Below are 25,087 nucleotides of genomic sequence, written 5' to 3'. Positions count from 1 at the left end.
ATGGGTTGGAATTGTAGTTGGGAATTCTGGAAATTGCAATCCCGATCCATTTGGTAGATGGATTGATCTTGAAAATATGCACAGTATCTGTAGTAAGATATGGTCTTGAGCTACTATTTCTATCATTCTTGATTATTGATGACACTGAAGATACAGATGGAATCCAATACCATCTGGAAGTTTGTTTACTTTTGATCAATGTCTTGTAGCCTGCACTTAGGGCTGCCATTTTTGACCTGCAGAAATGCAGGTGACCAATAGATGGAAGTTTGTTTGTTGTGCCTCTAATGATAGTCCATCTTTTTTACAGCCCAGATATGTAAAATATGGATTATGGATTATTTACAGTAATAATACACAAATTCATTCATTGAGGCTTATTTTAAAAAATCACAATTAAGTAAACCATAGACTAGTACAGTGTTTGAGCCAACTACTGTGTCTGGTAAAGCCACTGTTTTCATTTGGTTTTCTGGGAAGGGGACAATAAAAGAAGGAAAGAAGCTGAATGACTTCTAATCACAGAAAAAGTTACTGAAACCTCTGCAATTACAGAGCCGAGGAAGGATGTTGTATGATGTATGATGATATAACTTAATATATTAATTTGTTTCAAAACACCAGTTGTTTGTGCTTTGTTTAACTTTGGATTTTTTTTTATAATTCCAAGAAATCTTTATTGTTCTAGATAAATCTTAAATCCCATATATTGTTCTTGTTATTTGTTAGTCTTAACTTTTGTTAGAACTTAAACTGAATAGGTAATTTCACCTCTCGTCTTTTTCCATCTGTCAATTAGTCCTAATTTAATGTCCATCTTTGTGGGGGTTTTCATTTTTCATAGGTTCTTTTTTTTTTTTTTTTTGCAAAGTCTTATGTTGATCATTTTTTATTAAAATTATCTGTCTTATTGTTTGTCTCTAGGTGGGGATTTTGGCAGTATGTAGGTCTATTTATTTTGTGTGTGGTGTATTGTTCTTTCAATTGATGATCTAGTGTGTGTACTCTTATGATGATTTATGATGATCCATGAGCCACATAAAAACATCTAAAACATTCAGGGATACAATATTTGTTGGTATGATTTAACCAAAGCAACATTAGTAATGCTAGCACTGGAGCCTATTTCTATATAATAAATCCTATTTTAGCACATTATTATTTACAACCGGTATGTTATAGCTCCATGATAGTTGCAATCCATGTGACAAACGTATTTAGAATGAAAAGAGATAGTTTATGTTAGCACGGGTCTTTGGATCTACCGCAATTGCAAATCTAAATTTGCTTGCTTAAAACTTCTCTTTTTCTCCCTGAACCTATATTTCTCTGTGCTTTTTTAAAAAAATAAGTTAAGCAAATGAGTTGTTTTGTCATTTCTCAAGTATTGAAGTAAAGTGCAACCAACCAAAAGAAACAGGAATGTTGAGCAACCTAAGGGAGAAAAAAGGACCTCAAAAACCACCATTGGAAAATATGCCTGCAAATCATATTTGTGATGAGAGGAGTACAGAGCGACAATATCCACTCTTGTCCTCCAAGGATGATTGTTCATTCTAATGATAAGGCAATTAAGTACAAATAAGCCATTCGTTCTGAAAAGTTCACTGAGATTGATTTAAAAAGAGATTAAAGGCATTCTAAGACAGAAGAATATTTTCTTTTGTGGCTCTATTATTTTCTCTAGAGCTAACAGCACAGATCTTTTACAATAAGCGATGAGGAGAAATAAGCAAAGGAACCAGTGCTAACCCATGTTTCTTTACTCTCAGTGCTGTTATGGATGCATGAGTGACTCTTAACTTAGATAATAACTCTGGATTGCCACAGAAAAGACAGAGTAGGAGATGGTTTCAGGACACCAATCTTATCTTCTGCAAGAGTTTGGATCTCTAAGTAGAGATGTCTACTTGTCCTTTGCTGCATGGGAATCAGAAGAAGGGGAGTAGGCCTGACTTTAAGAGCAAATGGGTCCATCAATTACTAAGGAAATGTAGCTGTCAACAGAAATGAAAAAGAAAGGATACCAGGTCTTATACTATGGAATAAGTATTGATGAATTTTAAACTCCTGCACTTCTTCCTTCTCTGTTCTTCTCTGATGTAGTGTGAGGCAATTGGAAGAATCTGCTTCAGTTTTAAAGTGCATTCTATCAAAAAAGGATGACTTTGGTCAGTAGATCAATAAAGAGACTAGTGCAGGGTGGGTTCTACTTACCTTTACTACTGGTTTGCAATGGGGGCGCATGTGCGTGCTCTGCTTGTGCATGTGCGCACTTCTGCGCATGCATAGATCATCATTTATGATGTCCGGGCAGGTGGGTGGGACCTTCCACTGATTTTACTACCAGTTCTATAGAACTGGACAGAACTGGGAGCAACCCACCACTGGACTAGTGGCTCTTATCCTGATTTGTTTTCCAAAACATAATTGATATTAATCATAGTTCTAGATTAGAATATATATGGAGAAATTCTGGTTGCTTTATATCCAGAAAGGTATTACTGTTGATATTGTTTTCTTGAAACATATTTTTTCATTAATCTGAAGCCTACAGATTAAGACCTCATGTCTTTAGTCTAAAAAAGCCCAAGAACAAAAATTAATTACCTAAGTTTTCATTGGTGATTGAATTGAATAAAGCAGATTAAGAAAGAATATTGCAATATATATTGCAATAAATGGACACAAAACTTGTGATGCAAAAATGTATGTTATAGTAATGTCCAATCTCTTGGGATTTTATTTTTATTATTCATAACCAACAAAGATTTCCATTTTTACTGTTGTAAATTGTATCAATAGAGTTGTTGTTTTTTACAAAAATGATAGAGCACCAAAATCTTGATCAGAGGCTGGTCTGCTTGTGTCACAGGGGCAAAAGATGAAAGCAGTGCTTCAGTATAAGCTCCACCTCTTTGTCATGTGTCATGATGAAAAAAATGGCCAAATTGTATTTTTGGATACATACAGTAGAAAAGTAAATGTCTATATAGATATGTGAGAAGACTAATGAAGGCTGCAAACCTTGCTGATTGGATAAATGTCCTGTTTACCAACATCCAATGAGATATCAGATAGTGGCAGTAATTCTGTTTCTAATATATTTGTGTGTGTGTGTGTGTGTGTGTGTGTGTGTGTTAGAAACAAGACATAGTGTCATTTCAAATAAAAATAGGCTCTTGCAGGAAGCCTGATAAATTAAAAACTGCTTTTCAAATGATGAACAAGAGAGACATTTTTTAATGTTGTCTAATCAAATACTTATAATACTAGTCAGATGTTGTTAGAACCACTATTTTTGTGTGTGATGGAAAACTACATACTTTGAATCACAAAAACATTCTGAAAAGTAATGAAAGTACTTTAAACTTCAGTTCATATGGCACAACTAGCAGGAAATGACTTGTTTGGTTTTGTGTTAAGATTTTTGAGTGAACACATAAATCAATAGATTTTAGGGTTATATGCCAATTACCCAGGGCTGGATTAAGGCAAATTGATACCCTAAGTAATGTAAAGATAAAGGTTCCCCTCGCACATATGTGCTAGTCGTTCCTGACTCTAGGGGGTGGTGCTTATCTCCATTTCAAAGCCGAAGAGCCAGCACTGTCCGAAGAAGTCTCCGAGGTAATGGGGCCCCCATGACAAAATGCTAAAGGCACATGGAACACTGTTATCTTCCCACCAAAGGTGGTCCCTATTTTTCTACTTGCATTTTTTACGTGCTTTCGAACTGCTAGGTTGGCAGAAGCTGGGACAAGTAACGGGAGCTCACCCCGCTATGCGGCACCTTTCGATCGACAAGCCCAGCATCTTAGCCACTGAGCCACTGCATCCCTGATACCCTAAGTACAGCCCCTCAATAGAAGCAAAGCTCTCTGCCATGAGAAGGGAAATAAACGTGATACCTACTATAATGACATTTTCAAACCAATCTTTTAAGCTTTAATCATTCACCATGCCAAAGAAAATGCTTTTTAACAATGCAGATTAAAGTCAAACATGGCGATAAATTCAAATAAAGCCAAGGGTGGCAGTGAATTAGTTAAGAACATGATAGCTAGGTGAAAAAATAACTCCATGGTGCCCTCCTTACATTGGGGACCTAAGCACATATTTATTTTTCATAACAGTTAATCCAGGCTGAAATCAATCACGTGTATTTATTTAATAAGTCAGGAGCTAACAACTATTTCAGGACTCACTTTCTCAGAAGTTTAAATTTGTCGGTAGATATTTCTAGCAGCTATAAAAACCCATTTGCATTAGAAGCATTCATTTAAAGTTAACGTAAAGTATAACAACCCTTTTTATTATGCATAATCAAATATTATATTGTTCACAATCATATTTAAAACAATAAAAATGAAGAAAACAGTGTCCTTCAAGATTATGCTTTTTGTTTTGTTTTTTTGTCATTATTTACATTCAGTGAAAACTATCTTCAAAAAAAGCCACAGGAGGCATTAGGGTAAGCACATGTGTGCACTCTCTTATGAAAGCCATAATTACAAAGATGTCTTTGCAAAATAGGTTGTTTTTGTAGGATCTGTCTTTCATGAGATTAATAAAAAATTCAATTACTCTTTGCATGTAAAAAGTACAAACCAAGATGATAAACAAAGCAAAACTAAACCAGATGGAAGATATAATTCTTAAGTAAGATTGTCTTTTTCTTCTGCTGCATTTTTGGGCTTCATCTTTCCAAGAAAAAGCTGGCAGTAAGCATCAGTGTTGCATATCCCAATGTTGGATGACCTTTTCAGGAGGAAGTCATATGTTTTTAATCGATCATCATGGTCTCCCAAAGCCTTCTGTTTTGTTTCTTAGTAGTCCCTGCTTTCTCCAGGAGGCATGGAGGAGAGGGAGGGAGGGAGGGAGAGAGAGAGGGTGTTGTGTGGTATATAAAAGGTATCATATATAATAGTTTAATGTAATGAACCAATCAAGCCCTCATGTAGAAAAGTAATATAGGTCCAAAGATGAAAAAGAAATCAGCATAAAAGTGTAGCCTCAGACATATTTTACAGCAGGGATATCCAGTGGTTGGATTCAAATAATTTAACAACCAGTTCTCTGCCCTAAGGTGTGGTGTGGGTAGGTGGGGCTGGATAGGCATGTGACTGGGTGGGCAAGGCCAGAGCTTAGGCAACAGAGCTGTTTCCTTCAGAGATATAGAGGTCTTCTTTGCTTCTTAAACCACACCCATGAGGTCTTTCACACACTTAAATCTGAGAATGAGAATATGTGTAAACTATGTGGAAAAAAAAGTTCTCACTACCATAGAAGCTAATGTAACCACAATCATGAAACAACCAATTTCACAGTGATAGGACTCCCTTATCAGAGCTGGGCTCACTCTACATTTGGTGCGGAAAAACCTTGAGGGATTGAGAAGCAGGTGTGACTTTGCTTTTCCCATTGCTCTCAATTAAGGTGGCTTTTCAGCTACCTTAATTGGGAGAAAAGGAGAGAGCAGGTTATCATGTCCCCTTTGGGGAGAAGAAAGGTCATCTGTCTTAAAGAGCTGCCTGACCTGGAAATATCCCTTCACTTCAGCCAAGCTGTTTCCTTGCTGGTTTTCTGAAGTTCTGCTTGTCTCCATTGGCAGCATGAACTGAGATGGCTTGTTAGCCCCAATCCAGAGAGACAGATAGAGCTGATCATATCTTGAACAGCTTTTCTTAAGCTTGGCCACTTTAAGCCATGTGGACTTCAACTCACAGAATTCTCCCTACTATGCTGGCTGGGGGATTCTGGGAGTTGAAATCGACACAGCTTAAAGTTGCCAAGGTTGGAAAGCGCTAACGTTGCAAAATGAACAAGGAGGAACTCTGTATGTGAATCAGTTTATCAGCAAAATATCTGGAAATACCTGGCACTTTAATCTTGCCTCATCTCCTGGCAGCTTGCTCACCTGCCTCCTGAGGGGGCAATGGCACTTCCTTTAATGGCTGGCCTTGCAGGAGGGGAACCCCTTCCCTCGGCCACAATTACATCATACAAGCCGCCTTCCCTTTCTTCGCCAGCACGAGCAAAGCCTAAAGGGCAAGCAACTCAGAGGCAAAGCTGGCAGCGAAGAATCACCCACCCAGCAGAGATGGGAATGGGACCAGCCTGCACCATGCTCACCAGGTTACTGCAATCCTCTTCAGGCTGAAGCCACCAGAGGGGGAGGAAAGCGCACCCAAAAGGCTGGAGAGCTTCAATTAATGATCATGTGGCAACCTGGAGCCGGCAGCCACTTGGGACTCAGGAGGGCTCTCCATTGAGTCACGCTCCGGCATTACTGCAAAATGGGTGCCCTCAAGAATGGCAGCGGGCTCAGGTGAGCACTGGCTGCAGGGATAAAAACCCGGGAAAAGCGCTTCTCTCAGAGGAAGTGGGGAGAAAAAGAAAGGCGGGAAGCCCAAGCGCACAGTTTCTTCTCCCATGGCAGCTGTACCCTGCAGCCCTGTGCTGCAAGCTCCATGGCTGGAGCTGAAGGACGAGCGTGCCGCTGGTCCTCAGACAGCACATTCGCTTTCCCTCCTCAGCTGGAATGGACCATTCAGACTCTCAGGCAAAAGGGGCGGACAGGGTGGGGGAAACTGCCATGGATGGAGGTAGTGGCGCCATTGCCTTCCTGGTTGCATGTACTGCTTCTCTAAAACCACGATGCCACTACTACCAACATCCCTCCTCCTCTTCCTGACCTCGCAACTTGCCAAGTATTCAGTCTGGGGTTGCTCAGTTGAATCTTCATCTTGGAGCGGATGAGATGGCTTACGATATTGGGAGCATGGAGCAAGCAAGGAGGAGGAGGCAATCGTGTCCCGGATGAGATGGAGATTTAGCTTGGGGAGGAACTGTCTCAGTGATGAATTAGCCACTTGTGCATGCACGAGGCGAGGGTGGCTGGGAGGGGAGGAGTGGCTGGGAGGGGACCTGACAAGGCATACTATTCAGCCAGTTCACCAAACTGCACACACAAAAATTGGTTCTGTTGAACCGGTGTGAACCGACTGAATACCACCACTGTGGCTATCCAACCTTGACAACTTTAAGACTTGTGGACTTCAACTCCCAGAATTCCCCTATGAGCATTTATTGAAATATCTTCTATGTGCAAGCATGCTGTTCCCCCTCCACAACAGAGTAGTTTCTCAATTTTACTCATATGGAATTTTAGTTGTGATCCATTTTGTTTTCTCTGTATTACAGGTAGTTCTTGATTTACTCTCATAATTAACACATGAATTTCACTTGTTAAGCAAGGTGATTTTATGATCTTTTTTTGCCATGCTTGTTAAGCAAATCATTGCAGTTAAGTGAATTGAGCAGTGGCTGAGCGAATCCGGCTTCTCCCATTATCTTTGCTTGCTAGAAGATAAATGTGAGGGGTGCAAAAGGCAATCATGTGACCCAGGGCACTGCAAGCATCATAAATACAAGCTGATGCCAAACACCTAAATTTTGATCATGTGACCATAGGAATGCTGCAATGGTGGGGACTGGTTGTATTCACTTTTTTCAATGCTGTTGTAACTTCACATGGTCACTAACAAATGGTTGCAAGTCGAGGATTATCTGTTTCTTTCCTTTTATGTATTTTAATTATTTCACCTATTTAACACTTTTCATAATTAAACAATGACTGAAAACCTTTCACATTGTACAAAAATTATATTCAGAGGTATGCTATCATCTGATACAAATTAGTTTTGAACAGAGTACCATGTTTCCCTGAAAATAAGACCCTGTTTTATATTTTTTTGAATCCTGAAATAAGCTCTTGGCCTTACTGCCATGCACTCAAAAGCCTGATTGGGCTTATTATCAGGGGATGTCTTATTTTGGGGAAAACAGGGTAGTGCTTATTTCTAAGTAAATATTCATAAGACCAGGCTCTATGATACTTACACAGATCTAAATAAGACCTATTGGACTTATTTGTAGACAGTGAAAGCCCAGTTGTTTGGCAAGGGCTGTTATTTTATTTATTTATTTATCCCTTGTATATTGCTCCTAACTATTCAGTTCTATCTCTCTGTTTTGAGTAAGAGTCCTGGGACAGCATAGTGGGAGACATACATACATGCACAGATTTAAGACTGCTATTATCTCTATGTGTAAACACTAGGGATTAAATCTTTTGCATTCAGAAGATGCACTTTCCCATTAGGCCATCTTTCTTCTAGTGCACATGGAAGCAAATGCCTGTTTACAAACAGTAAGGTACCACATAGCATATGGCTGAAGTTCACACATTGCAACATCCAGACTATATATCAGGCCACTGATTTGGTTGGGAGTTTTAGGCAAAAAGTTATTTATTTGGGTCCTGGTTTTTTTTATATTTGTAGAAACAGGGTTATATACCAAAGTAGATGAATACAGCTGACTGTGCGGAGTAGAGCCTGCTGCAGTGTATGCTTCTGATCTATTCCTTTGTTTTCCAAGACAAACCAATGAAATTGAAGGAAGAAATATTCTATTCATTTCCTGATCTAAATCGCTGCATTGTGGACCCTCTTCAATCTGTCCCTTCACAATCTGGGTTGAGTTTTTCCTTAGATTCAGAATGCTTCCCATTGTATGGTATATTAAGCCCAAGAGCTCCAAATTCCTTGCCTCAAGCAAAAGGAACACATGAGGCAGACAGCATTTTTTGAGATATTCTCTGTTTATTTCAGAAAGTGCAGAATGAAAACTCTTATTACGAGAAGGATATGCATATAACCCTAAAGCATGGTACCGTCCTGGCCTGCCTGAATAATATCTCATTAAGGCTCCAGTGCAATGAAAATATAAGGTTCACATACAAGCCGCTCCACACACTACATGTTATCTCCTCCATCTATGAATCATATCATTTTACATCTGGGAGCCAATTAAATCTTATTTTTTAAAAAAGAAAATAATAAATAGAAATAATCTACGAGCAATTACATTTAACATTTCTCACCTATACCCTTCTTTGAATAATCATCATAAGTTCCATTCTTCTACAACTGTTTCATACAGACAAGCTGTGAGCTTTGAATAGAAACAGCTATAGCTTGTGTTATATGTTGACTCCTCTTTCCAGCTTGTAGAGATATTATAGATCATATGGACTTCTACAATTGTAGTCTTAATGAATCTGAATGTTGGTAAAAACTAGACAATCCATGACATGTTTCAAAAATATTTCCTTACCTAAACAGAAAAAGAATGACCAAGGGCAAAAAAGCAATGGGAACAGGAGTGACTTCCAACTTCCTGCCAGCTTGACCACAACTAACTATTCTCCAGCAGCCAGTGGTGGGACCAGTTTACCCAGAGAGTCAGGACTGGTCTACCTGATTATGTATCAGGTAGACCATAGTCTACCTGTCCATAGTAGGGGCCAGTGTATCTGGCTTCTGGAAAGCTAGGACAGGATCAAGCTACTGAACTGGTGGCAGCATTGCAGCAACCACAAATTTGTGAAATTTCAGTCTCAGATTTTGGATGCATTCTGTAAATTAGCTCATTTGAGGTACCTTGAAACAAATATTGTTGTCCAACAATACTTAGTTTCACAAGTTAAAAGTTACAAGCAAAAGAATTTTAGTAGTATATAGGCAAAGAGAAAAACATTCTGATTTCCTCCATTCCCTAACCACTCCTCTAGTAGAAGAAGTTTCACAGTTAGGGCTGAACAAAAATATTTACCTAACATTTATGTTTAAAACTAGGTAGGAAAGCAGAGTTTTGCTTCCTTTTTGAAGTCTCTACCAAAAATAGCAATAGCACTTAGACTTATATACTGCTCCATAGTGCTTTATACTATCTAGTATATAGCATAGTGCTATATACTCTCTAAGCGATTTACAATGTCAGCATATTGCCCCAAACAATCTGGGTCCTCATTTGACCTCGTAAGGATGGAAAGCTGAGTCAACGTTGAACCAGTTAGGATCAAGCTTCAGGCTGTGGGCAGAGAAGTAGCCTGCAATACTGCATTCCAACCACTGCACCACCACAACTCCTTTGCTTTGCCAAAAATTAAATGTCAAAATCAATATATATATATACTGTATGTGTATGTACACACACACACACACACAGAGAGAGAGAGAGAGAGAGAGAGAGAGAGAGAGAGAGAGAGAGAGAGAGAGAGAGAGAGAGAGAGAGAGAGAGAGCGCTCTTCTAAAATTATACACATTCAACCTCACTTAATACATTTGGAAAAACACACCCAGAGTCCACTTTCTGCCACACATTTAACTATAACTTCTGTACATTTAGAACATTACATACACTTTCAGATGTTCTTCCCTAGCTTGCACATGACTGTTAGAGCCAGGAGAGGTTATGGATTGAGTAAAATGTGGTGAAATTCACTTAACAATACTCTTGCTTAGGAACCAAAATTTTGGACTCAATTTGGTCATAAGTCAAGGACTATCTCTGCTTTCCTCTGCATGGCAGCCTTGTCCTAGTAATCTCCTTCTCCTTTCTGGCATTTTTTTTCTCTGTTAGAGGCACCAAAATAATCCAGACAATATAAGGTTTCCTGCTGGAGTAGGGGGTTGGACTAGATGGCCTCCAAGGTCCCTTCCAGCCGTAGATTGCTGTCTTGTTTCAAAGTGTCTTCTGAAGCCATGTCTAGTTTCTCTCTTTCTTTCTTTTTCTCCCTTCCTCTTTCTTTCTTTGTCTCTCTTTCTTTCTTTCTCTCTCTCTCTCTCTCTCTCTCTCTCTCTCTCTCTCTCTCTCTCTCTCTCTTCTTTCTTTCTTTCTTTCTTTCTTGGCTCTCCCTTCCACTTTCTTTCTTTCTCTTTTACTTTCTTCATCTCTTTTTTCTTTTCTCTCTCTCTCTTTTCTCTCTCTCCCTTCCTCCCACTTTCCTTCTTTCTCTTTCTTTCTTTGTCTCTTTCTTTCTCTGTTTTTCTATTTCTCTCTCTCTCTCTCTCCCTCCCTCCCTCCCCTTCCTCCTGAAATGCCAGCAAAACCCACCACTTTGCTCCTAAAGTGGTCTAGGGCAAGGGTCTCCAATCTTCGCAACTTTTAGATTTGTGGACTTCAACTCCCAAAGTTCTTCAGACAGCAAAGCTGGGTCTCTCTCCCACGTCGTTTCTCAGCCTGAGCAACAAAGCCCCCCCCCAAACTTTCAGTCTCCACAGCCCACCAGGTTACTTGATCCAGCCAACAGCCCCTCTGAGTGCCAATGTCCCCCCCCCCCGAATTTCACCCAAGAGCCAAGCAGCGGGGAAGGCAACCTCATTCCCCACCGGAGGGGCAAAAGGCAGACCTTAGTCCAGCACTCGGTGGCTGGGTAACCTCAGCGCCCAATGGGCTGCGTTGGCCTCCCCTCTGAGACTCCTTTTAACTGCTTTGGGGGGCGATTTCACAGCGAGGACCCACACACACACTTTTGAAATGTCAGAAGGCCCACTCTCAGGACGGCACAGTCCAGAAAACTACCCAGGCCCTGCAGCGCACAAGTGTGGCCAAATAACCTCGGGAAGGGAGCAGGTATGCTAAGGGCTCCCACGACAAATCACCGGAGCCTGTAGGAGAAGGAAGGACAGGCGGGAGAGCACTGAGGGGGTGCTGTCCGGCCAGTCAAGTGCAGGACCAGGTATTTGTTCTGAGGTTGAAAGGAGGAACCATCTGACCTGGAAGAGGATCACGAGGCAGATACCAAGTCCCACCCCACCCTGCTTCCCTTTTACCTTTCTTTAACGCACCCCACTTCCGTCCCCAACCTTGGGAGGTGGCATCCTCCGCACCGCCAAGCCCTCGAGACAGCTGCAGGAGAGGAAAAGAAAAAAAAGCCTCAGCCTCTGAAACCTCTCAAAGGAGGCCTCCTTGAGTGTGTGTGTTTGGCGGCGCTGAACTGAACCACGTGAAGGGAGCCCACCCGATAACCACGCCGACTGCGATCGGCCCCTTGCCTGCCAGTGTTGTGGCTCATACGTGTTCTTTGGGGTCCATAGCTGCCACTGCCACCTGTGCCTCTTCCTTCTCTCTGCTAACAGAAGTCGGAGAGGAAAAGGCAGTTGCTTCACTGCACGTTTCTCCGTGTTTCCATCCCAAGTCAGCCGCAGCCACCCTCCCATCTGCCATTGCTTGTGGAGGCCTCCTTCAAGAGGCTTCAGAGGCTGAGGCTTTTTTTTTCTCTTCTCCCTCCTGCAACTGCCTTGAGGACTTTGCGGTGTGGAGGACGCCACCTCCCGAGGTTTGGGGAGGGAAGTGGGACACGTTAAACAAAGATAAAAGGGAAGCGAGGTGGGGGTGGGTGGCAAGCTGGCCACTGGGACACTGGGAAGGCAGCATGGAAGGCAGGCAAGCATGGCAGGGCTTCGGGAAAGGGGTAAGCTTCTAGCTTCTTCCCCACAGCTGGGCGGCCCTGACATGCTTGCCTGCCTTCCCGGTGGTCCCCGTGGCCAGGCCCGCTTGCCTGCCTTTGCAAGCTGGCCACGGGGACACGTGGAAGGCAGGGAAGCATGGCAGGACTTCGGGCTGCGGGGAAGGGAGTAGGAGAGGCAGGCTGGGACAGTGGGGGGGGGGCAGGGGCAGCTAGGTAGGCGGCCACTCGCAGGCTTACCTAGCAGGCAGGGCCACTCAGTTGGGGAGCAGTGCTTCAGGCAGGCAAGCTGCAAGCGAGGACCCACACAGTATAAGTGAGGAGTGACTGGGTGAAGGGGGCAGGGTGAGCATCAGGTGGCTGGGGCAAGCGAGCCCGGACCGGTTCGGGTGCATGGCCAGCCAGCGATTACTAATGGTTCAGCGAACCAGCCCAAATTACCACTACTGGTCCTCCCGAACTGGTGCGAACCGGTAGCAACCCACCACTTTTATGGAGGTTACTCTGTTTCAGATCTTATTACTTATGCGTAGGCCTACTTAAACCCAATGGAACTTTAAACTGAATATATTAATACAGGATTATATTTAGATGGCTTTAACTATACCTCACATTTTCTCCCATTCCACATTACTTTTTATATGGTGAATAAAACCATTTCACTTACTGGAATGAAATAATTAATTTTCAAATATTATTACTAACATTAACATTCATATCAAGTTCACATTGTTTTCAGAGGCTGTGAGTCATTTAGACATATTTAATTCAGTGTTGAAAAATATACCTAGATCCATCTGAAAAACCAATAGCAGGCAGGGAAGAAAAAAGAAATGCTAGCAAACATTTTTTTTTAAAGGCCACATTTATTTCTTGTGGAAAAGGACTTTATAGAAGAGTAAACTCTTAATATGGATTAATTTTAAAAATTGTACCCCAGAATCTCTCTTCACGGTTACACAGAAACTAGCAACTTTTACTGAAAGAATCAGACATGGGATTGTGCTATTTTAAAAAGTATTTTGCTCTACTAGAAATACAAGAGATTCTTCTTAAGGACCAGCCATGCTGTTCTGCACCATGTGATATCCTGATAAACGTGATCTTTCTTTCTTAAAAAGCGCCTTGTCAAAAGAATTGGCTTGCTGTTGCTTTCATTTTGCCAATGAGGAAAGAAAATCATCCCCAGTATTCGTTCTTATGAGAAAGAAGCCAGAGAGGTTTTTCTCTTTTTATACAAGCAAGTGTTAGGAGAGATAACTAGAAGGAGCTGCCAGCAATGCAGATGGCAAACAGCTTTTGAAACCAGAGGATCTTGAGCATCACAAAATGCTGCCTATAGCAAAATGTAGGAACTTTACAGAGAATAGCCGGCAGGCTTGTGCCTCTGAGTTGGAGGAGAACAATAAGGAGTTAAGAGTCAGCAACAGCTTGATTTAAAGACAGGAAAAAATTGATACCCTCTCTCTCCCCCTTCCTTTGCCTGGATGGTCTGGTCTCTCTGATAGATCACATGGGCTTTCTTATATTCAATTGCTGCAAGAGCACCAGCAGCTGCTGCTGCTGATCTAGGAAACTACATCGCGGCTGTTTAAGTGTGTCAATGCCTTATGGTCCCCAGCTCCAATTTAAAACAGAAGGATCCTACAATGTATCTCTGAATAAGCCGATAGGAGCCTGGGATCTCACCTTTTCTCCCTTTATGCTCCAGGATCTAACCATGTCTATCTGTTGTTGCCTTTTTTTCAGGGATTATGGATCCTCGAAAAGGAAATCAGGTAGGAGAGCCTACTCTTTTTTACACATAAATTACTTGTTTTTGAATGGGAAGTGGGATATATGCAAGCTTTTTTTTTTTTAAATGTCTGTTGTTTGAAATGCACTTGCTGCATTGGGAACAGGAGTTACTAAAATTTATAGTTAAATAGATATTTCCTGTTACATATATAAACCTCCCGATTTCCAACTTATTGAACTGATATTCTATTGTATAAAAGCATATTATACTCTGGCAAATTCGTCAAAGAATTGATATTTGATTTTGCAGTATTGTAAATTTGCTTACACTAGAATCTGTTTGAAAGAAAGGTAATCTAATCTACTCTCCCAAAGCTCATATATCCTGGCCCAACCCTACAAACTGAAATAGTTTGCTGTGGGTTTAGTAACCAAATGAGACAAGTTCACATGTTACTATCAAGTATTCTTGTTTTCTGAACAGGGCCAAGATATCCTGCTGTGGAGGCTAGCTACTAAAGCACTGCAGAGGTTAATTAATAATATGCAGTTAAATAATATTTGGCAAACAAGCCAGAACCACCACACCCCCTAAATGTTTATCTTCTTTTAGGGATAACCATAAGAATAATTATTAGTTATTCTATTGTGACACTTGAAATATATTGATTGGAGTAATCATCCTACTTTGCTTTAAGGATTGAACTTGATTTGTTTGAGGGATCCGTGGAGAAGCCAAGAATGCTTCATATATCTTTACATACTTTAGAGAACCAACATGAATGGAAAAAATAGCTATACAGTTGTAAAAAGGATGAGAAGACATAGCTAAGCAGTTGAGTATTGCTGTTACATCCATATAGGGAGTCTGATCTTCTTATAGGGAGTCACCATCTAACACTTGTTTCTGAGGAGGCCATACTGAATTTTTGGGATTTATTTCTGAATAATATGTACAGTCCATTTGCAAATATAGTTATTCCTGATGCCTCTGCCAAGATTATGTGTGAAGTAAATTCTGCTTTGGAATTTCCCTTTTAAATAGCTGCATGGCAGACAGCAAATCGCAGATGCAGCTTAAGTTAGAAATGCAATCACAGAGAAATGCGTACTAATAGATTTCTCCCATAGACTGCATTCACATATGTATCAGTAATAATGTAATTTGATTTTGAGTTATTCTGAGTGCACTCACAAGAGTAATCTAAACTGAAACTTAGATATAAATTCTTGCTTATATTTTGGGACCATGGCTTGTTATAATCTATATACACCTCATATAACTCATACTTATGGCTACTTGCATTTACTATATTGAGACAATCCAGTTACCCATTCCCCAGAATTTCTTTGACTTTCCCTTGTGCAGTGATCAACAAGGCCATAACTATGGTGGGGAATGTCAGTTGGGAATGATTGCTTTCTGAGTCCTCTCAACCTCAAGGAAGCTAGGAAATTAGCTTTCCCCAACTGGAGTAGAGCAAATAAATAAATAAATAAATCAGCAATATAATCATAAGCTGATAAATAATGTTGGAGCCTATTATTTATTGTCCCTCCTCCGCCATAGAGAAAGAAATAATAGAGAAATATTTACCGTACAGAAGGCCCATTTGGGAGCCACCCCATCCCTTTGCCTCATAAAGAGGCAGATAATGTAATCCTGAGAAATAGTTTTTACCATAAAATTGAGGAAGCATTGTCTTAGTCTCTAAGACTCCAGGGACTGTTCTTTTTTTTTTTTCTAACTTGATTAGATTTACATCTCAAAAACAAACCATGCATCCTTCTGATCCAATTAAGTATATCATTTGAATATGAAAGGGCAGTAAATCACCTTATCTGATGTGTTCTTATAGCTTTCAGGATTAATACAATTGTGGTTCAATTAATCTAGTTTTCTGAGTTTGATTAGCCTACACTCAAACATGAGTCATAGAAGCTAAGTTCAAATATGGCTTAAACCACACTATTTGTAGTTCACCATGTGGCATAAACCTAACTGTTGAAATGGGTTTTTTTTCTTTTCCTAGAAATCTTGAAACAGCCATATAGATGCTATTTTAGAAAAAAAACAAATGGTGGTCTAACAGAGCCAAAGATATCATTAGAAGATGGAAAAGACTGAAATACTTTTAGAAATACTGATTATATTTTAAAGCCACAGCAATCTATTTTTGGTAGCTTGGTCTCTTATCTTTCTAGAAACAAAAAATGAGAGTATCTTGTCCAAATTCAATTTAAGATTTAAACAAAAACCTTAGAATTATAGACTGATGTTCTAAACTAGTTAATGTTCCTTTCCTACTGCTGAAGAAACCCCAAGTGAAACAAGTCAGAGGTTCTAATGCAGATCTACTTCTTGTAAAACATTATCTGAGATCACACATTATGCTTTATCCAGCGGTGAAAAACACTTACCTTCGCTGCTGGTTTGGAAATGTGAGCGAGCGCACCTTTTCTGCGCATATGCAGAGCCTTCTGCGCATGCGCAGAGGGTCAAAAATGTGATATAATGATGTCCTGGTGGGTGGGCGGAGCATCCCGCTGCCACTGGCCCTACTGGTTCCCTCGAGCCGGATAGATCTGGCCAAATTTCACAACTGGCTTTGTCATTTGTTTTTAGCCATTTTCATTGATTCCAGCCAATGGGACTCAATTGGAGATCACCAGGATAGGTAAAGTTATTGGGAATTTTCATAGATGATCCAGCAGTAGGAAATTGATGTAATAGAATTTGATGTAATATTTTCACATGATGTTATATTAATGCATTATCTCTGCTTTCCTCACCCCACTGGTCACTATGGTACCATGTAATGGTGAGATAGTAGAAAAGGTTGTGAATTCTGTTTCCCCAACGAACTCAGAATTGCCGTGTAATTTTTGGGTCATAGTGATGAAAGGAGATGTTTTCATATATAACAGAATATCTCTCTTTCAATGTATAGATACATTGAAATTCACATTGAGAAGAGAGTATTCTCAAAATTGCCAAATTCTTCATTTTTCTTATCTGTGTTGTAAAACCCAAAAAGGCTCCCACCCCCTTTTTAGTGACATATCATCTGCAGAAGACTACCATGTTTTCCCGAAAATAAGATAGGGTTTTATCTTCCCAGCTGTGAATGGCCTTCGTGTGCCACCATCACCCTTCTTTCCTTGAATGCAGCCAGAAGCAGCAGAAGTCTTTCTTTCTCTCCCCTAAACTCTGCTTCTGCGGCTTCCAAACCCCAGCCAGGGCAGTGGTGAGGGTGAAGGACCTGTGTGTGTGAGAGAGAAAGTGGAAGGGCTTATTTCTGGGGGAGGGCGTATATTTAGGCCCACCCCAAAAATCAGGCTTGGCCTTATTTTCAGGACATGTCCTATTTTCGGGGAAACACAGTAGGAATTTGATAGAATCTAGGACAGGGGTGTCAAACTCAAGGCCCGCAGGCTGGATCCAGCCTGTGGGGTGCTTAGATCTGGCCTACAGGGCTGTCCTTGAAATAGCAAAGGACTGGCCCACAGTGCCTCTGCTAGTGCCCCCCCTCAGCCCATTTTTGGCTTGGATGGCTGCCTGTAACATTCTGCTGGCCAAAAGAAGACATGGGAGCCTCCAGAGGCCACCCCCACCTATTGCTGGCCAAAATGGAGCTTCCGGAGGCCTCTCCCGGCTTGTTACAGGCCAAAATGGAGCCTCCGTGGGCCGAATTCAGCCCTCCCTACCCCATTTCCCATTGCTTTGCTGTACTTACTTTTCGAAGATCTCCAGAAGAGGTTGACCCATGTGGCAGAGCAGCCAAAGTCTTTTATTCAGAAGCCCGTGAAGCTGTAATAAGGTGAGAGGAAAACAGCTTTCCCCATTTGAATAAAAGACTGGCTTCTCAGCCACGGGGGCCTGCAGGCTTAGTTTGGGCCCAGTCTGGCCAGCAACGAGCAGTCTCCTGCTTGCTGCTGAGTGGCTAGTTTGAATGAGCAGCTTCAGGGATTGGGGCGTGGCAGCCAATCAACAAGGGGCTTGCAGTTTAGCCTGATGAGACAAAGCAACCTCTTCGCTGATTGGCTGCTGCTGCTGCCTCAATCCCTGAAGCAAGAGGCTGTTGTGGCCCAGCCCAGGCCTAGGCCTGTTGGCCACATGGCCCCTGCCGAAGTCTTTTACTCAGAAGCTGGTGAAAATGTTTCCCTTAGATTTCACATTCTTACAGTTTTGCCATCATCTGAATAAAAAACTTTGGTTTCTCTGCCAGTGGGTCAGCCTCTTTTGGAGCTCTGGCGATCTTCAAAATGTAGGTAATCCATGGAAAGTAAGTGGAGAAGTAAGTGGAATATGGGATGCTAGCAAAGCAGGCCCTGTCTGTGGAGACCCAGTAGGGCAGGATGGAGGGGGGGGAAGCAATTGTGGGGATCCCGGAGAGCATTAGTTATCTCAGTGGCTTGGAGTAGGCCTTGGATGGCCTGCTGCAGCATTATTATTATTATTATTATTATTATTATTATTATTATTATTATTATTATTATTTATTAAATTTTTATACCGCCCTTCTTCCGAAGGACTCAGGGCGGTGAACAGCCAGGATTAAAATACATACAATATGAAAATTAAAATAATTTAAAAATAATTAAATCAATTTGGCTTCCCAATTTTAAAACCCCTTACTCATAAAATTAATCAATTAAAATTTTAAGCCCACCCGGCTTGCTGAAACAAGAAAGTCTTCAGAGCCCGGTGGAAAGTACGGAGGTCCGGGATCAGTCGTATCCCTGGGGGTAGCTCGTTCCAGAGGGCGGGTGCCCCCACAGAGAAGGGTCTCCCCCTGGGGATCGCCAGTCGACATTGCTTGACTGACGGCACCCTGAGGAGACCCTCTCTGTGGGAGCGTATTGGCCGGTGGGAGATTATCGGTAGCAGAAGGTGGTCTCGTAGATACCCAGGCCCTAAGCCATGGAGTGCTTTAAAGATGAGAACTAAAACCGTGAAGCACACCTGGAAGACCATCGGAAGCCAGTGCAGCTCGCGCAAGAGAGGTGTTACATGGGAGCGCCATGTCGCCCCCATAATCACCCGCACAGCTGCATTCTGGACCAGTTGGAGTCTCTGGGTGCTCCTCAATGGGACCCCAATGTAGAGAGCATTACAGTAGTCCAGGCGGGAAGTAATGAGGGCATGAGTGACGGTGCATAAGGAGTAGGCCCCACATGCTCTTCCCCGCTCTGAGATACCTCATGTGCATTTAATGATCTGCACATTTGATTAACAAATGCATTGGGGAAAGCAGGGAGTGATCACGTTCATTTAATGTGATTCAGTTAAACGAATCCTCAGGTTATGAATGTAACTGGCAGGCTCTATTACATTCATAAATCAAGGATTACCTGTATAATGAGAGTGAGGGAGGGTCTTAGGGAAGTCCTGCCTTAGCTCTTGGCCATCACAGGTGCCCCCCTCACAAGTCCTGTGCCACGCCCACCATGGCCACAGCCCCTGGGCATGCCCCACCCCCGGCCCTCCAAGGTCAAAAACAATCCTGATGCAGCCCTCAATGAAATTGAGTTTGACATCTCTGGTCTAGGATAACCTATAAAAACTAACCTTAGTAAACCTGAGTCTTGAGGAAACACCTTTTAGTGTATCTGCCACTGAAACTTCTTAAATTGGGGATGGAAGAGATTCTTGAGATTCATTTCATCTTTTAAAAATTTATTCTGCTATTGAGCAATGCTTCTTTTTTTTTTACTGTTTTTGTGTCTTTCACCTTTCCTCTCTATCGAAGGCAATAGATGGGTAAATGGATACACATACATAACAGATCCACATATGGATCCACATATGGCGGCCATCATATCATTTGAAAACCTATTTGCACACATGTAATCATGCTCATTTGGACAAAAGTTAAATGTAGTCCTTGCCTACAAAAAGTTACCTGCTTTTGCTATGGTTTGGGGCAGGGTGTCAAACTCGTGGCCCGCAGGCTGGATGCATCACGTGCTGGCCAGGCCCACCCCTGTTTTAGCGAAGGGGGGAAAAGTCACAATACATCCCATGATGACAACTTGATGATGCAAGTTTGACACCCCTGGTCTAGGGTTAGGCAGTAAAACAGCTGGGGTTTCTCTTTCTCATTTACATACACATATATACATACAAACACATATGTGTGTTTGTTTGCTTGTTTTGAGCAGGAAGGAAATGGGATATGAAAAAAGATCCAACTGAAAACATCCTTCACATATAGTTCCTTCAGGAAAACAAAACAAAACTTAAGGATAATATGAAGTTGCTTCTTTTCATTACATATTACATCATGTATTTTATACAAATACACACACATACACACACACACACACACACACACACACACACACACACGGATATCTACTTCAAATATTCAGAAGACATTCCTTAGACTTCTGAATATAGCACCTCTATGCTATATTAAAGTAGCCTGTCACATTTCCGGCTCCACAGGACCTGAAAAATATTGCTGCTGCTTCGAGGAATCAACTCATAAAATATAATTCAATCCATAAAGTACCCATATGTTTTTTTCATGCTAATGTGAAAGCCTGGGAAAAAATTGGACTTTTAATGAGAGCTGGAGAAGTGAATTAGAACCTGAAAGTTCTGAAGCATTTATTCTGAACCATTTTTGAAGCACTGACAATCCTAAAGTAGTCCTCAATTTACAGCCATAATTAATCCTAGAATTTGTGTCATAAGTTATGCTGGTTATTAAGCAGGTCTCCACATGACCATGACCAATTTTATTATCTTTTTATGCAACAAACATTAAGTGATCATGGCAGTTGTTAAGGGAACCCTTGGTCTGCACTGAGTGTTTTTTGCTGAAACCATAAATAAATGTTGATTTCAGACAAAAGTATAAATAGTCACATTATCATGGTATATTGCAACTGATTGTATATGAGACAGTTGAGAGTGCCCAAAATGCAATAACATGCCCATGGGAGGGGGGGAGCAGCTATCAGCACTTTGAACCCAGGTCATAAGTAGCCGTGAGAAAGTCCATTGTAACTTTGAATGATCGACCAGTCATAAGTCAAGGACTATCTGTACTATGTAGGTTAGGAGCCTCCTGGGTGATATGATTGCTCAGAGAGACTCATTTAGAACTAATACTTAGAACCTGTACTCATACCTTGCATTGCGTGGCTGAATCAGTTGTTGCTTCCTAGAATATGGTGGGGTTTTTTGTTTCTAGATAAAGTGAATAGCAGTCATGTAAATTGAAACCATTGCAGTCAACAGACGAAAAATCTAGAATAAAACACCAGAACAAATTAGAAGAAATTAAACTAATGTAATCTTTTTCTTTGTGCACTTTCTGAGAAATCTCAGCTTCATTTGAAATGACTGCAGTGCAGCATGCTGGAAGGCAGGCTTAGGGAGAAGGTATGTGCTTTCTGCAAAAGATTTGGCAGCTGAAATTCTTTCTGGCAGTCTTCTCTTCGGAAATACTTTCCTTTCTGTATGATTTTTCTTAAATCTGGCTTGCATCATTTGAAAATGTTAATTTATTTTTATGAGCTGTCAGTGTATGATATGATTTTTGCAAGGTTCATACCTCACTGGCAAGTCTGCTAATGCCAACTAACTTTTCACAGTACTTTTGTGAACTGTTCATATCCTGCTAAAGTTTTTCTTTGCCAAGGACCTTCTAACTTCACTAGTTAAGTTTGGACAAAGCTCCATAGTTTGCAGGCAGTTTAATAATAGCTTCAAGACAGGCTGCTTCATCTTATTCCAAGGAGGAGTGTGTTAACTCTGAAATGCAATAGTAAATATTAATGTTGACTAAATATGGACTCCCCAGCAGATCTTTCTGAATAATGATTGATGCAATTTTCTTGTGGGCCTTCAAAAAGGTAGGATATACAGTTGGAACAAAGGACTGCTTGCGAATTGTATTTCATCAGTCCTTTTCACTGAAAACTTTATAAACTGTCCTTTTTGAAATCTGGTCTCAATTAAAGTGTTAGTTTTCTATTCTTCCAACTGAAAATGGAAAAAGGGGAATGCAGAGTTTTATAATTATGAGTAGTTTTCTTCACGTTTTTATTCCACCCTTCAATGTACATATATTCAAGGAAGCTTATAGAAAAATGATAAAAGTTAATAGAATTGTCAGCAACAATCATTGTTAAATAGTTTAATAATTGTGAATTATTTTACAGGAGAGTGAAAAGATAACAAAATAGATTTCTTAGCGATAGAATTTTATAAATGGAGAACCATCATTGACACTTTTTGCCAAAATCTGTTTTACAGCAGATTTGTGTAGAAACAAGAGTTTTAAATATCAGTGCTTTGCATTGTGCTGAGAAAGAGCAGTAACTAATAAAGATCTTTGAAGAATGAATGAGATTCATTTCTGAATTTTTTATTCTAGCTAACCAAAAGCATTTGTATTGGACTAAGTGAAATGTCTATCAGAAATAAAATGTTATTGACTTTTCCCTTTCTTTCAATGCTGATTAGCTAATTGTATTTTTACAGCATTTTGTGGCCTTATAAACTGCCTTAATCACAAATGACTGGGGCCAGCATACTATTCCCTGTCATACACCATTTAAAATACAATAAATCAAGTCATAAAATCACAATATAAGAACCCTGGAATATTTGCAGTCTATTCTTCCATCTTTAGTAATAGTAGTTGCATTGTGTCAGAATTCTATTTCACCACAATCTGAAGAATTGTGATCTTCAAGCTATACTAATCCTGGATAAATTGAGTCTATTTTGACTGCAATGAGAAAATTAAGGTCTGAGGAATACAACTGGCAACCTGTGGACCTCTCACTGGCATATAGAAGATTGATCCTTTTGGAGTATCCTATGTTCTAACATACATACATATAGGGAGTCACTTCAGTTCAGACCATTTTAAATACAATACATTTTAGTTTGGGTTCAATGGAGAGTTTTGCTTGGCCATCCTAAGCTATGTCTTCCCTTCACCCTCTGCAAAGTAGTCACAAAGAAATATAAACAAGAAGCTACAATTGAAGTTTATGTGGTTGACAGCCAGGCATGGATAGACATGCTTGCTCTCAGATCAAAAGTGCACTTATCACTTGAAAGGGCACACTATGTGTCCTGTCAAGAAGTTTACCCTTACGCTACCCAGATCTAAAGGTTTTGGGGCGGTTAGCACATTCTCTCCACCAGATTAGAAAGTTCATCATTTACCTCTATGGTCCAAACGTACTGTGTTCTCCCTTTTCCGGAACCTTCATCTGCGTTCCTGACAGAGGAACTTGTGGGAACGAACATCAACTCCTTCCCACTCAGAGCAGAGGAAAAACTGCTGGTCCTGATCCTGCAAGTCATTTCCAGACTGCATCAAAAATGTAAACTCAGCTAATTGTGGTTTATTCAGCAAGTCATGTTAAAAACATGCATGGACACTAAGCATCACATTGGCACACACAGATGTAGAAATAATAATGTATGGTATGGTATAATGAGTCTGAGTAGGTTTTATTAAATTTATTTGGCCACCCATCTCACACACATGAGTCTTGATGGCTATAATATTAAGAACAGTAAAAGCATATACAAGAAAATGATTCTCACAGTAGTTGAGAGAAATTACACAACATTGGTCAGCACAATCAGAAAGACTCTTAACTAGAAGTGGGAATGCTAACACTCAAGGCAGACAAGTTAACCTGCCTCTTATGTTTAATAAATCTACTATGGATGCAACTATATATAGAGTGTCTACAAGTGATTTGCTAGATTGTGTGCTATAAGCAAAATGCTTATGAATTGTGAATTATAATACTGCATAATTAAAACTTTGTGAAGATTACATGAATTTCAGGCTAAAGTAAGGAAAAGGGTCAGATCTCTTAAGAAGAATGACATTGCAAAACCTTTGATTCGATCCCTCACCAGTCCTAATTGGCTATGGAGTCAATATGTGGAAGAATAACTTCAATAGATGAATGTATTCAGTTCATGATATTCATTGGTTCCATCCTGTGCTTGATTAACATTTTAATAAATCATATGCATTTATAATCTTTCATTTCCTAAAAAAAAAAAAAAAAAGACTTTGCGGTCCTAAAGAGGCAAATTACTATTCCAGAAGGCATGGCCCAACTCTTAGGATGTTTTTGTTTTTGTTTTAAAGAGAGCTTTTTCAGAGACCTTTATAAATGTCACTTCCAATTGGTAAAGTGGAATGATAGGATTTGTCAGATGTTCTTATACCAGCTTACCTCATGGACAAGATGTGCTTGGAAGATTATTTTTGTAGAAATGCAAGGATGGCCCCTCTGTGAGAACAGTCACGTCTTAATTTACACTCTAAAAGGGAATTTGACTAGTTTAAATTAGGTAAAAACTGTACTTCAGCTAGTGGAAATTTGGGAAACAAAATGCTGCACATGATCAGATCGACCAGTGCAGCTGCCAGAACAGAAATAAGCACATGCATACTTTATTAAATAACAGCCTAAGAATCTGGATTTTGTTGGCCTAGCCATGAATGTGGTATCTTAGCAATCTATATATTAGTAAGGTACATTTGCAAAGACTCCAATCAGCTAAGTGATACTGTCTGGTTGAAAGCCAAGATCTCCCTCCACCCCCTCCCCTTTAGCAGGCATTTAGCTCTTGCCAAATTTCCTGCATTTTCCTCCTTCTAACATTTGCATAGCTGTAAATGTTATTGATGGCAATGAAGTTATCCAGGCTCTCTGCAGCATACAGCTGTAGCACTTAGACCCTTAAAATAGTGGCGTTACAGCTCCTTGAAATCTGACTGTGTGTTGTCTTAATATAGCAGCCATATGAAGAGAGGATAGGTAGACTGGGGGGGGGGGGGTTGTCGTCTGTCTTGACTCCCTAAACCAGCCTCCCCCAGATCTAGACTAACCTCCCCCAGACAAAACAAAATAATCCTATAGATGCCTGATGTCTTAAATAAGATCAGGGTGGGTCCAATCCACCTCTTCTGGCAGATTAAGGGCAAATATGTTCTACAAAAAACATATCTGTGGTAATTTTCAACCTTA

General features: G+C 40.6%; 1 protein-coding gene across 3 annotated transcripts in view; it reads left to right on the top strand.

Moving 5' to 3' along the window:
• Positions 1-25,087, top strand: part of SH3PXD2A (SH3 and PX domains 2A) — a 251,693-nt gene that overhangs the window by 125,127 nt on the left and 101,479 nt on the right. For 2 of the 3 annotated variants that reach the window (XM_070945171.1, XM_070945169.1), the window contains one exon: positions 14,069-14,097. In XM_070945171.1, the coding sequence (XP_070801272.1) occupies positions 14,069-14,097 (29 nt within the window). Of the gene's footprint in view, positions 1-14,024; positions 14,098-25,087 lie in introns of those variants that run through there. The other variant, XM_070945167.1, reaches the window with a different exon arrangement.

This window comes from Pituophis catenifer, unplaced genomic scaffold (assembly GCF_029215685.1).
Source record: "Pituophis catenifer annectens isolate HBS135680 unplaced genomic scaffold, rPitCat1.0.hap2 SCAF_6, whole genome shotgun sequence".
In the NCBI taxonomy this organism is placed as follows: domain Eukaryota; kingdom Metazoa; phylum Chordata; class Lepidosauria; order Squamata; family Colubridae; genus Pituophis; species Pituophis catenifer.
This window is presented reverse-complemented; position numbering and strand designations above follow the sequence as displayed.